At 36.2% G+C, this 13672-nt stretch overlaps 1 protein-coding gene across 2 annotated transcripts in view; it reads left to right on the top strand.

The window, feature by feature from the left end:
- CACNA1I (calcium voltage-gated channel subunit alpha1 I) overlaps nt 1-13672 on the top strand; it is a 181484-nt gene that overhangs the window by 105986 nt on the left and 61826 nt on the right. For both annotated transcript variants that reach the window (XM_087934780.1, XM_087934779.1), the window contains exons 10-17: nt 2703-2888; nt 4612-4729; nt 5182-5337; nt 6392-6473; nt 8312-8481; nt 10030-10440; nt 11448-11548; nt 13295-13418. In XM_087934780.1, coding sequence (XP_087790906.1) covers nt 2703-2888; nt 4612-4729; nt 5182-5337; nt 6392-6473; nt 8312-8481; nt 10030-10440; nt 11448-11548; nt 13295-13418 — 1348 coding nt within the window. The remainder of the gene's footprint in view (nt 1-2702; nt 2889-4611; nt 4730-5181; nt 5338-6391; nt 6474-8311; nt 8482-10029; nt 10441-11447; nt 11549-13294; nt 13419-13672) is intronic.

The raw sequence follows: 13672 nt of genomic DNA, 5'->3' as shown, positions 1-13672 counted from the left end.
ATTAGAGTAGATCAGAGTTAAGTCGTATCTACTAATTGTAAGTATGTGTGTGCCCACATCTTCATAATTCATATTATTTTTAAACAAATCCATTTTGCACAAGGACAAGGACTGGGATTGGCAAATGAATAGTAGTGATGAATTATGTTTACATCAATATTTTGAACTAGCCTTTTAAATTAATATACTATAATTATCCAAAATTTTGTGTAGTCAGGCAACCTGAATATTTGATTATATTTCAAATTTTCCCACTAGATTATCTGTTACATTCAGGATAGCCTATGTTTACTTATGATTAATTTTTTTATACTGCCTTTACTATTTTTTATAAATAAGGTAGTAAACATACATAATACTACTTCCCCTCCTATTTTCCTCAGAACAATAACCCTGTAAGGAGAGTTGGGCTGAGAGAGACTGGGCCAAAATCACTCAACCAGATATTTGCTCTATAAATTAATGCTGCCAACTGTGAAAGCAATAATATTATGTTAAATTCAGTTTTATGGTGCTGTATTATAGAATCAGCATAACAAATAATTTGTGCAAAATTATAAATATAACTAGAGGTAGTGCTTGTTTAATGACCATAATTGGGACCAGCAATTCTGTTGCTAAGCAACCAAGTTGTTAGGCAAGACATTACGTGACTGAGACTCGTGATTTTACTGCCAGCTTCTCTATTGATCTTGGTTGTCTGAAATTAGTTGTGAAGCATGCAGATAGTGATCTCATGACTATGGGACGCTGCAACCTCAGTAAATGCTTACTGTTGCAAAGCACACAAATCTCAGTCATGTAACAGGTGGGGGCACTGTGATGGCCATAAGTGCTAGGACCTGTCATAAAAGTTATTTTTTTCAGGACCTTTGTAACTTTGAACAGTTGCTAAAGAGGGCATTTGTTAAAGCAAACTTTACCTGTAAAGTAAAATATTATTCCTAGATATGGCATTCACTTTCTATCTCTTCTTTCTATGTTCAGAATTCCTGTCTTTATAAACCTACACAACTGCCTTAATCTATGGTCAAACGATGGTATTTCCTCTGCATGTAACCACAGTCATCTGTTTGAATATATTTAAAAAGAATTAGATGAATGTTTTTGTGTCTCTAGATATAGAGGCTACTTTGCTTGATGGAAATGGAAGTCTTAATTATTGATCAGACACGTACATACATTGAAGAATCAATGGTGTGGTGTGGTAGGAAAGGGCTTTGGAAATTATCTGATTCATTCCAGTGCTCAGTGTGAGAACCATTCCCATCCCTGATAGATGGTTGACCAGCCTCACTTTCACCACTTCCAATTAAAGAGTGTCCAGCGTCTTCCCCCAGGCAATCTTTTTCATTGTTGAAAAACTCTTACTATGGGGAAACTTTTCCTGATATCCCACTGAAATCCATTTCCCCATAATTTAAACCCATTGTGGTGTCTTCAGGAACAACTCTGAAAAAATCTGCCCTGTCTTCTATATGACAGCCCTTCTGATGCTTGAAGACAGTTATCATGTCTCTGTAGACTCCGCTTCTCCAGACTAAACATACTCAATGCCTCCAACCATTTGTCTTACTTTTTGTTTCTTTCAGGGCCCTAATTAACTTGGCTGCTTTCTCTGGACATGTTCCATTTGTCAATGTATTTTCTAAATTGCTGTGCTCAGAATTGAATGTATTGTGGTCCAATCAAAGCAGAATAGAAAGAAATAACTTCTCTTGATCTTGACACTATACTGAGCAATGGACAGTTTTGCCTCCAGCTTCTTCACCTCTTATAGCAAGGCTGTAAGCCTGAACATGCAGCATGTTTAATTATTGTCATCTTTAGGGAAAGAAACAAACATGGCACAGCTTTGCAGGTCACAAGAATAGTTCACATTCTTTATATGAACAGTAAATAAAAAAAAATTGCCTCTTCTTTAAGTTCATCCACAGCTCCGTTTGTTTATTCAGTTTGTTCTCTTCGAACTGCTTCCTTATATTTTTTCTGAAGTTGCTTCAGATAGGTTGGCAACAAATGATGCTCCAGTGGGCAATTAGCAGTGTATCAGAAACATTCGGGAAACAGTAATCTGTGGTCTCCCTAATTCATCTTCCCTTTGATCCGTTTTCTCTTTTATTCTTCCCTGCCAAAATCCTTTGCTATTACTCTTTGCTCAATTAATGAACTTGCTTATTCATCCTCTTCATTTCGTCAAATATATTTATATCTATAGATATGCACCCACATGAGTACACATACAGAAAAACATATCCCACATAATTATATTCTTAGATAAAACCACACACAAGCACACAATTTATTCAAAAGTATATTTACAAAATATATTTTGATCACAAATGCTTACATCAGATATTGTTCTAGTTGGATCAGTTTGGACCTTCCAGGTCTTCTGGATTTCTCACCTCCCATATCAGTGGCCTTTCTAGCTAGGATTTATAGAAGATCAAGAAAGCCTTTGGATTATACCAAAACAATTGAATTATAGTTACCAGTACATTTGATGGAAAAAATTATACCTCTCTTACCCTCACAAATGTTCTCATACATAGAGTCTGTTTGGAACCTAAGCCTAATGAAAGATGACTGAATGAAATCGGTTGTTTATTGAATCCCTTTTATTATTTTTCCACTTATTATGGTCTTAGCAGTTTCTCTCTCACTTTTGTGTGTCCTCTTCTGATTGCTTTTATTTGTAGCATCTGGGAGATCGTGGGTCAGGCTGATGGTGGCCTCTCAGTGCTGAGGACATTTCGGCTATTGAGAGTGCTGAAGCTGGTGAGATTCATGCCTGCCTTGAGACGTCAACTTGTGGTACTGATGAAGACAATGGATAATGTAGCAACCTTCTGCATGCTCCTCATGCTCTTTATCTTTATCTTCAGGTAGGAAGATGAAATGCATGCTGAAGACAGTTGGGCCTGTATAGGATGTGATTAGCTTTTCCTAGTAGAAGCAGAAAGATACCAAGGAACTAACAAGTGAACATGGAAGATTAATATAGGGTGGGCTCCTTTTCTAGTTTAAACACTGAGAAAGGAAAATGTCAGTAAAGGCAAATTAAATCTCTGAGTCTAAACCTGATTTCCCCATTTTGAACGCTTTCTAGATGTGCAGCTCAAATTGCCAGAATTTTCAACAATAGTTATGCTGGCTGGAAATAGACAGAATTCAACTTCATATATCCAGGAGTGCCCTAAGCCATCAGAGCAGTTTTAAGCTGTAATGGGCTGATACCAGCTGCACAATTAATACATGTAGTTGGTACATTTATTTATTTATCTAGAGTCTGGAAGACAATGCAAGAACTCAAGGAAATAATAAAAATAAAATAAAACCCTTATATTCACATAAGATTAATGGAATAAAAAAGATGTTAATCACTTTATGAAAAGCAAGGAGGGGAAACAAGTTCCAGAGCCCTAGGGTTGGTACAGAGAAAGCCTGCTGCCTGATCCAAGTCCATTAAACTTATCATATAGGGAGACTGTAATCAGATTCTATCAAGATGACCAGACTGGATGAACAAAATCCATTTTGGCAAAGCAATATCGTGTACATTCAGATGCTAAATTGTGCACCAGTGAGTTGTGTTGGCTACAACCTATCCTCTGCCTGCTAGACCAGCTGTAGCTTTTACCCATGTGGAAGTCCAGGACATCAGTGCAGTTTACAAAAGAAGGATTTTGGCTATAGCATAATCAGATATTGACTCCTTCAACCTTAGATCAAAAGAAAGGGAAGTTAATTATAACTAAGACCAGTCTTTCCTAATATGCTTTTCTGTAAATGTCCTAGACCAATGTCCTCCTGATATTTTGAATTACAATCTCTATCATACTATACCAGTATGGTCATACTGGATCAATATAGTCATTCTGGTTAGGGGTTCTAAAAGGTGGAATCTGAAATATCTTGAGGTTCTCAGAGAAGGGATGCTGAGTAATATTGTATTAATGTCCACTAGCTAGTTACCTTTAGTGCCTTCTGTTCAAGAACAATTACATTTTTCAAGTATTTTTTCAGTTTAGCCAAATTTCTTTGCCTTTAAATTAAAAAAAAATGCAATAAGGCTAGGAGATTAATAAATGAACAGTTAAAATATGAATGAAGAAAATCAAAATAAAACTCACAATACTTCAAGATAACCAATAAGTTTTGCTATCGTGCTGTTTTTACTACTAATGTTGGGTTGAGAAATGAAGTTGATCGGTTGTTTTCAGGATATATCTGAGGAGGCTAACCAATGCCATCAGTTATGAACACTAGAGATTCCATTTTGATCCTATTTCATAGCGTTGATTTATGTTTGGGGAAACTCATAAAGATTTCCCTAGAAGTTTTGAAATGGAATAATAGAATGTAAATATTTTAGATAATCATTACTTAAGAATTTGAAAATAAGCAGACATTGATTGATGCTTTATAGCTTGCCTTCAAAAGTTTTGAGTGCTCCATCACTGGAGGCTTTTAAGAAGAAACTGCACAACCATTTGTCTGAAATGGTTTAGGGTCTCCTAGATTGGACTAGAAGAACTGAAAGGTCCCTTCCAACTGTGATGTTCTATGTTCTTTTAAAAACCATAAAAACATTTTTCTTCCCTACAGCATCCTTGGAATGCACATCTTTGGTTGTAAATTTAGTCTTAGAACTGACACCGGAGACACAGTCCCTGACCGGAAAAACTTTGACTCTTTACTTTGGGCTATTGTCACTGTATTCCAGGTAAGTTCAAAGTAGGGTAAGGAACAAAGAAGCGATAGAATTTAAAATTTCAGTCTTCTTATCATAGAACCATATTCCATTGTGTTTCCATAAAAGAGAGCTCATGTAGACTGATAATGAAACCTACTGACTTTCGCAAGCAGAACTGTCCTTCCTATTGTATCTTTCACACTGCAGTAATCCATGGGTATCAATCCTTTCCAGAGTGTCACTGACAGTGGCATACTACAATATACAGGCATATGCTCATATAAATCATGTCATGGCTGCATTCTTTCCCATGTTATGCAAAATATTAGAATAGTAATATTAGAAACTTTTCCTGTTGGAAAATATTTTGATAGTATATCTTGTTTTTTAATCTATTTATTTACTGGAAATACATATCTCATATTTCTGCTAAATGCATTTGTCCTGGACTTAACTATATAACCTTAAACTTTACCACTCAGATCTTGACACAGGAGGATTGGAATGTTGTACTTTATAATGGCATGGCCTCAACCTCTCCATGGGCATCGCTTTATTTTGTGGCTCTCATGACCTTTGGAAATTATGTTCTCTTCAACCTACTGGTGGCGATCCTAGTGGAGGGATTCCAGGCAGAGGTGAGTTGCTACAGCAATTGCTTTCAGGAAGGTCAGTTGCAAATAAAGAAGAGATTCAGGATCAGATTTCCAATGCCTTATAAGTCAATCCTTGCCAACTAGGCATTGTTTTGAACAGCTGTTATCACTCCCACCAATACATACAGTTTCCATGGGTGGTGCTATTGGGAGCTAAATTCTAACACATTTGATAAATACAGAGTGGAGGGAGATTGTTTTAAATCATGTTTTGTTGGGAGTGATCGTGGAAAATTATGACTACCAATTCATGAGTATATGACATCTAAGGATAGAAAAGACATGCATTTGGAATAGAATTTAATGAACTCAATTTATTTTCTTCCCTTTCAAAATCTGCATTGTGATGCAGTGCTCAAATCAGAAATGCATACACAAACATTACTCTTCATTTAACCAATTTATATGGCTGTTCATTCCTCAGAGTGACTAGTCAACAAGGAACAAAGCAAAGCAAAAAGAAACCATACGGTCTGACTGTCAAACCCTTTTTATCTCCCAAGATGGGCACATCCAAATATCCAAGGGGGGTGGGGGGGAGTAAGGTTCTTAATGCCTTACAAAAAAACTAGGAGGGTCATAGCAAATTGCATCTGGAGGTAAAGGGGACATTCATGGAGGTAGATGCTACCATGGAAAAGGCACACTTTGTAGGTCCAGCCTGATGACATTGGCACAGAGAAGAGACCTGTAGCAAGCCCAACCTGAAGAAGCATGTGGGAATTACAGTATCTTCCAAATGTTTATATTAGTTGGATCCAGATTATAATATGTACACATTTTCAAATGAACTTTAAAAAATATAGATGCTGTTCTAGTAAACATAAAAAGTAAGAGAAAACTGAGCCATTCAGACATCCCTTCCTACTTAATAATCTGAATGCTATTGTTTCTTTCATGGAGTGGTATATTATGCAATTATTTCCATAAAGTATTTTTTCACCTTTGCAATTCTCTGAAATCAAGGGGAAATCACTCTGTTTGCTCTCATGATGCTCACAATTCCCAGGTCTTTGCATTTATTTTCCCAATGCAGGGTGATGCTAACCGTTCATATTCAGATGAGGACCAGAGTTCATCAAATATTGAAGAATTTGACAAGTTCCAGGATAGTTCAGGTATTAGCAGGGAATACACAATGTGTATGTCTATATAAAAGCATATAATCTTGGAAAGTATTCTTCCTTCCTTCCTTCCTTCCTTCCTTCCTTCCTTCCTTCCTTCCTTCCTTCCTTCCTTCCTTCCTTCCTTCCTTCCTTCCTTTTGCTCCAAGATATGCTTTGGATCCACAGAGATGGATCCTTCAGTCCATTTAATTTCCAATTCACAAACTTTTCTAAGGAATATTTGCTTCATTATAGTGCAGAAATTCAGGTGCCTTTTCTTCTATCCAAGATGCATGAGTAACTTAATTCAGAATGTTACAGAGGCTTAGGCTATCCTGATAAAATCAAAATAGTTTCATTGGAACAACAATAATGATGATAAAAGTGTTCAAATCAATTTCTCAGTTGAGTTTCAATCAGACCCCTAGTGCTCAAACTGCACAAAAAATACTTAACTTTCAAAACCATAACAAAATATCTAGTGGCTACTGACTTATCAACAGCAAATTTTGGATGAATTAAATCAGTAAAAGCCAAGATGAAAGAAATTGATCAATACGTTTGGGGAGAGCAATCTGAACCTAGAATTGCATGAGGCTTGTCAAATCTCCATTTTGCTGCCCTTGGAGCCATGATTGCTGAAAAGCAAAGGTACAATTTTCTGACATTTTGAGATGGGAAATGGATGAAAACTGTTGTATAAGCTCTAAAATAAGTATATCACAAAAATAAAATAAGTGATATGATGCAAGTGATATGATTCTGCACACTTTGGAAGCCTAAGCCACCCTAAAAGCATGAAGCATGACCCTTGGCTACAAAAAGGTTTCTTGTCAAAGTTAACAATTCAGAATATTTTAAAAGAGCAGGAGAAAGCCCAATTATATAGATTATAAAGCTAAGTCAACTTGCAAGAAGAATGTATGTTGGAAGGTGTTCGAAAGATCTAAGAAAGATGAGTCCCAGCACTTGGAAGCAAAGGCTGAAAGGGAAATCAGAACTTTAGCATTTGAAGATCAAATACGAATGAGAAAATGCATTTTGCAGTAATTTTCTGAGTTAATGTTGTATGTTTTGTTCACTCCTATTTCGCACTATACATGCCAATGGCTATAAAAGTCAATTTCCCCCATTTTCAATCAAAAGAAGGATAAAGAATGATATCCAGGTCCATGAATTACCCTTGGTCTGGGGAATGATGGCAATTAAAGTCTCCAACTCATCTGAAGAACGGAAAATACATTGCACCATTCCAATTAATCATTTCTGCTTACTTTTACTAAATTTGGGGTGAAATGTCCAAATAAAATAATGACACAAATTTCACCTCTTGTATACCTGTAATGTGGAAGCAAAAGTGTGGTGGTGCTTGCTTTGTGATTTCATGACATACATTTTGTCATTCTGGTATCATTGTGGATAGCTGCAGACACCTGTGCATTCAGCACAAATTTACTTCTGAACTGTTACCACTGGACTATCTTTGCTACTCTAGTAGTTCTCATTCTGTTACAGTGAAGGAAACTTGTGGTGGTAAATGTTAAACAAATGTTAAAAGATAAGGGTGGGGTTTTTTTTACTTTAATGGAGCAGAGTTTCATCAAATGTTTCCAAGCTTCTGTAAGCATAACATAAAGCATTGTTAGAATAGGAACACGAAAAAAAGAGGGGAAAGGGATTAATTTATTTCCATATTGTTCCTTGTTTTCTAGAAGCATAACTACACGATTAGAATATATCTATGTTGAACTGTTTATTTTACAGCACTAATTACTTTAAAAAATATCTTCCCTGGGGATTATCTCTCTTTCTCTCTGTGTTTTGTCTGCTTTGTTTTTGTTTTTTCTCAGATCCAAAGCTTTGTGCAATTCCCATGACTCCAAATGGGCATCTTGACCCCAGCCTTCCTTGTCTAAACCAGCCTGGGGCAACTGCTGGAATAATGAATCCATCCCGCAATATTTTGCAGTCAGATATTCTCATGGCCCTTGAATCCCGGAAAAGCAGCGTGATGTCTTTAGTAAGTGAATTTAAGTCCATCTGCAACCTACTTACATGAACAGTCATATATTAGGATCATCTTCCAACTCCAATATCTGAGAATTTGGCCTTTAATTAGTAGAATCATTATATAAACTTCTCCATTTATATATTCTGCAATCAGTATGCTTGATTGATATCTATGCACTTTCCCTACCCCTCTCCATTTAACATGGTAGGAAAGGGTTGATTATTTTTCCCTATATTGAAAGGAATTGGATTATACAAAATAGTTAAGAATTTATATTGAAGCTCTGCTGAATAGTAGTTAACACTGGCTGCAATGTAATAAAAATAAGAACTAGGCCAATGCAATTAAAAGTATATCTAGTGTAAGCCTTTACTTTTCTAATTTACAAATAAACTAGCTTGCTGTGCTGAAAGGACAGTCATTGACTCTGCAGATGATTGTATCATACTTACTTTTATTATGACCATCAACTAGGATGATAATTTGAGAATCCAACATAGTCTGAGGGAGTTAGAGATTTCCCACCCATACTGGACAAGTCCTAGACTTGGAGAGGAAAGCAAAAAGTGGTCTTGAATGATAGTAGTCATCATATTAAAGAAGACATTTACTTGAATACGATTCACAAAAGGAGAGAACATCTTTTTATGTTGTGTTTGCTGTCTAGAGAGACTAAGGAAGGTGACCTTCATGGAGATGCACAAGATTTGTTATCGAAGGGATGAAAGGGATGTCTTAAGTCTACGATAGACATAGAATATTTGGCAGAGGCTCAGGCAGATGCTTCATTAAATCATAGGAATATAAGCAGGGAGAGGAGTTACAGCAGAGCTAGGTTTGAAAAATTGTGTTACTATAGCTAATTTCATTAAAAGTAGTTTAGGCCTTTCTATGGAGTTATTTCCTGGTCTGGACTAACTAGTGGAACTGACATCACCTGAAGTCTTATAACTATTTCCATTAAATTTAATTTTTTAAGAAGTAAGGCTATATTTTAAATGTTTTAATTAAGTAATTCAGTGCATTAATTATATGTGTAATTAAATGTTTTTAATTAAATTTTCACTTAAAGAGCCAGTTTGGTGTAAGGAGTTGGCCTAAAAACCAAGAAGCTGTAAATTCTAATTCCATTTTAGACACACACACACACACTCTCTCTCAGCCCAACTCCCCTAAGAGGGCTATTGTTATGGGGAAAATAGGAGGAGGAAGGAGTATTGTGGGTATTCATCACCTTGAGTTATATATGAAAAAGGGCAGGATAAAAACAAAGAAAAGGGTAACACCGAATGTTTGTAACACCCTCAGTTATTGAATAAGATTGAAAGAAACTCAAAAGTTTGTCTCATTTTTCCATGTATTAATCCAATATCTTATTTCCTTACTCTGTTTTTTTGAGAAGGAAACATTAGGTGGGAGTTAAGTAATGAGTTACAAATGCAGTAGTATAAAATGTATAACAAATAAATAAAAATATGCTGGTGCATGACTAAAACTATGTCAACTTCTTGTTTTGAATGGGAGCACTATAAGGGTTTTTTTTTGGCTTTCTTACAGTCTAGCTCCCGTAGCTCTCATGGGGCTCGGTATCATAGTGGAGGCTGGGGAAGCAGACGTTCCAGTTGGAACAACCTTGCTCGAGGACACAGCCTCAAACACAAGCCCTTTTCAGCTGAACATGAATCACTTTTATCTGGGGAACGGCACAGGATAACAGAGGCAGAACAAGAAAGGCCAGTAATTCACCATCACCGACGGACATTTTCATTGGATATCAAAGATCCCACTGAACTGGAATTGGCTTCAGCAGTCTCATCTGGGCACAAGCCATCATGGAAGATAGGAATGACTATAGGGCCAAGCAAGCACCAGCACTGCAATGGTAAAATGCCCACAATTGCTAAGGATATATTTCCAGAAATGAACAATCGGAAAGACCATGGAGAAGATGATGAAGAGATAGATTATGTAAATATTTATTTATTTATTTATTTAGATGTTCATTCATTCATTCATTTAAATGTATTGACCACATAACTTATCACAAGGTAACTGGGTGGTTTACAATATTAAAAAGATAAAACAGTACAAAACCTATACACAATAAAAAGATAAATACTCAACTTTAACCAAAACATGGAGAGGGAGGGAGTAGGATGAACATATCTGTCAACAACCTCCAACCTGAAGCCCCCTCACAGGAGTTCCAGGCCAATTGGCAGAGCCAGGTTTTCTTGTGAAAAGTCAGGAAGGTTGGAACTGACCTCACTCTTTGGAGCAAGATGATCCAAAGGGCAGGTGCTCTGACAAAGAAGGCTCTTTTCCTGGACCTGGTAGCTGGAATACCTTGGCCAATGGGGCCTGCAACAGCATGCGTCCTCTGCTGGCCAGGGTGAGGTAGGTCAATCCCATTGGGATGAGGTGGTCCTGCAATATATTTTCTATCTTTACTAAAATAAATTGAAAACAGAGAAAAATTATAGTAAATGAACAGATGAACTCTATTACAGTATAGTGCAAAAGAAAAACCATAGCAAAGCTTTAGTGTGATACCTTCTATAGTGACCCCCGGAAGAAGATCTCACAGTAGAATCCCATTTAGGAGAAAAAGTAGATTGAGAGAGAATCCAAGCAGCTCAAAGATCTCAAAGCAAATTATTTTACTGTAGTATTCTAGCTGTCATTCATTGCTCTTCCATTCCGTTCCTACATGATAAATAATTTCATGATGGATCAGAGCAAAATTTCTGAATTTTCTGACTATGCCACCGTCACTTTATCAGTATGCTCTTTGTTGTGTTTTTATAACATGCAGAAGTGATTATAGTGATTATAATAAATAGTAATATTAGATAGTGAACAACTAAATATGTTCATTTAGTACATGGATGATTTTCAGTTGGGCATGATAGATACAGAAGAAAAGAAACAACTACTGCTCAACAGTTCCTGATTATCTGCTTCTGCCTCTACAGAGCCTGTGTTTCCGTATAAAGAAGATGATAGAGGCCTACAAGCCCGATTGGTGTGAGTTACGGGAAGATTGGTCCATCTATTTATTCTCACCAGAAAACAAGTATGTTTCATTTGCTTGTGTTTTGGGGAATGGCGATTCAAGCGTGGGTTTATCATTCTGTCTTCAATTTTAGTGTAGAAATGATTTAGCTACTTGCAGTCATACAAGAAGGCTTACTTTTCAATTGTACATTCAAGTTATCCTTAGGATAATTACAATGAAGCATTGCTCCGTTTTTCTTGCCCTCCGTTTTTTCCCCTCTTCCTCCTTTGGTCTTGCTTTTGAATTTTGCTTTCCATGTTTTCCAGGTGAAGCTATACTGGCATTTTATCTTAAGACCAAGTGATGTAAAATATACTTCATCATCCTATTTTCCTGATGGTTTTTTTTAACTTAGTGTTCTATACTTTTCCCATATTACTCTGACTGTTCCCCCAACGATTATAGTTTCAGCATATTCTCAAATCATATGCATTTAGGTTTATCCACTTTGAAAACCAGTGAAGATTATTTAGAGTTGTAGAATCTACTTTGCAACGTTTTCCCCACTTTCTCCTTTGATCTCTGTCAGCATGCCAGGTATGCAGGCAAGAAATTTGTTTTTTTTTCTGCATAATCACACAGTATCTATTTTTAAACCTGCATTTCTGTCCTAATTATGCAGATATGCATGTACTTTCCATACTTAACAACAACACCATGACTGCCCACTTCATGCAGTGTGTTGTGGCTTGTGGCATGTGCTTATGGAGTAAATACAATATCCTTAACCTTTCAAAATGTCCCTACATCTCCAAAATTACAAAAGTGTTTCATATTATAAAAATTGCGTTCATAAAAAATGTGGTTGCCATACAATAATTGCATTTGAGAAAATCCATGCCCTGAGCAAATAATATTGCATTTCAATAGAAAGTCTTACAGAAACTAAGGAATCTATTCTTGCTTTTTAAATACAAGTTGATTGGTCAATTATGTACTATCAAATAAATGGGAGAAAATAACTACAGATAGCCCTCAACTTACAACAGTTCATTTAGCGATCATTCAAAGTTACCACAGCACTGAAAAATGACTTATGACCATTTTTCATACTAACAACCATTGTAGCATCCTCATGGTCACATGTTCAAAATTCAAGTGTTTGGCAGCTGGTTTGTATTTATGACAGTTGCAATGTCCTAGAGTTGCATGATCATCTTTTTCGTCCTTCTGACAATCAAAGTTAATGGGGAAGCCAGAGCCATTTAACAATGATGTTGCTAACTGAACAACTGCAGTAATTCACTTACCAGCTGTGGCAAGAAATGTCGTAAAATGGTGCAAAATTCACTTAACAAATATTAAGTGACATTTAGCAACAAAAATTTTGGGCTCAATTCTGGTGAATTGATGACTTAATTGAGGAAGTTGAGTATTGCCCATAAATCTTTCTATTTTTTCAATTTTGATTAACATCTAAAGTTTAATGTCATACCCTTTTCTATCCCGTTTGCCCTACTTTCTTTAAATCTTCCAGGTGTCTCTGTCAATCATTTATGCACAGCTTTTTCTAGTCGAGGACTGCTTTTTTTTTAAGGCCATCAAGGATGAAGTGAGCTTGTTCAGTATAAAATAAGTGTATTAAACCTTTTGGGGATGAAACAAATGTCTGAGAAGAGGATGTGTTTAAAAACTGGTGGGCTTGCCACTTAATTTTGTTAATGTGAACTGGGATGCATGGGGAAGCCTGCTATGACCATGATATGTCCATTGTACATATATTCATAGATAACCTTTCATAGTTTAGAACAAACTGTCTTCCAGATTTCGCATTCTCTGCCAAACTATCATTGCTCATAAGCTATTTGATTATATCGTCCTGGCCTTCATTTTCTTGAACTGCGTTACTATTGCCTTGGAGAGACCCGAGATTGAACAGAGGAGCACAGTGAGTAGCTTTGTATAATAATGAGTAGACTTATAATTTTAGCAGTTAGAAAGTCATAAATGCTTTCTTCAGCCTCTAAATAATACTGTATACAATAATTGGATTTAAATCTAAGAATTCACTTTATTCTGTTTCGGAAATATCCAGAGTTATGTGTTTCAGAGAGTAATAAAGATCATATGGATATAAATAATATTCAAGTGGCAGAAGACTGTTCTTGCTTCTATTCATGCTTAATGTCTGTAGGATAGTGA

Source organism: Pseudonaja textilis, chromosome 5 (genome assembly GCF_049901715.1).
Source record: "Pseudonaja textilis isolate UNSWEBS1 chromosome 5, rPseTex1.2, whole genome shotgun sequence".
In the NCBI taxonomy this organism is placed as follows: Eukaryota; Metazoa; Chordata; class Lepidosauria; order Squamata; family Elapidae; genus Pseudonaja; species Pseudonaja textilis.
The sequence above is the reverse complement of the archived record's forward strand: the minus strand, read 5'-3'. Positions and strand labels throughout refer to the sequence as shown.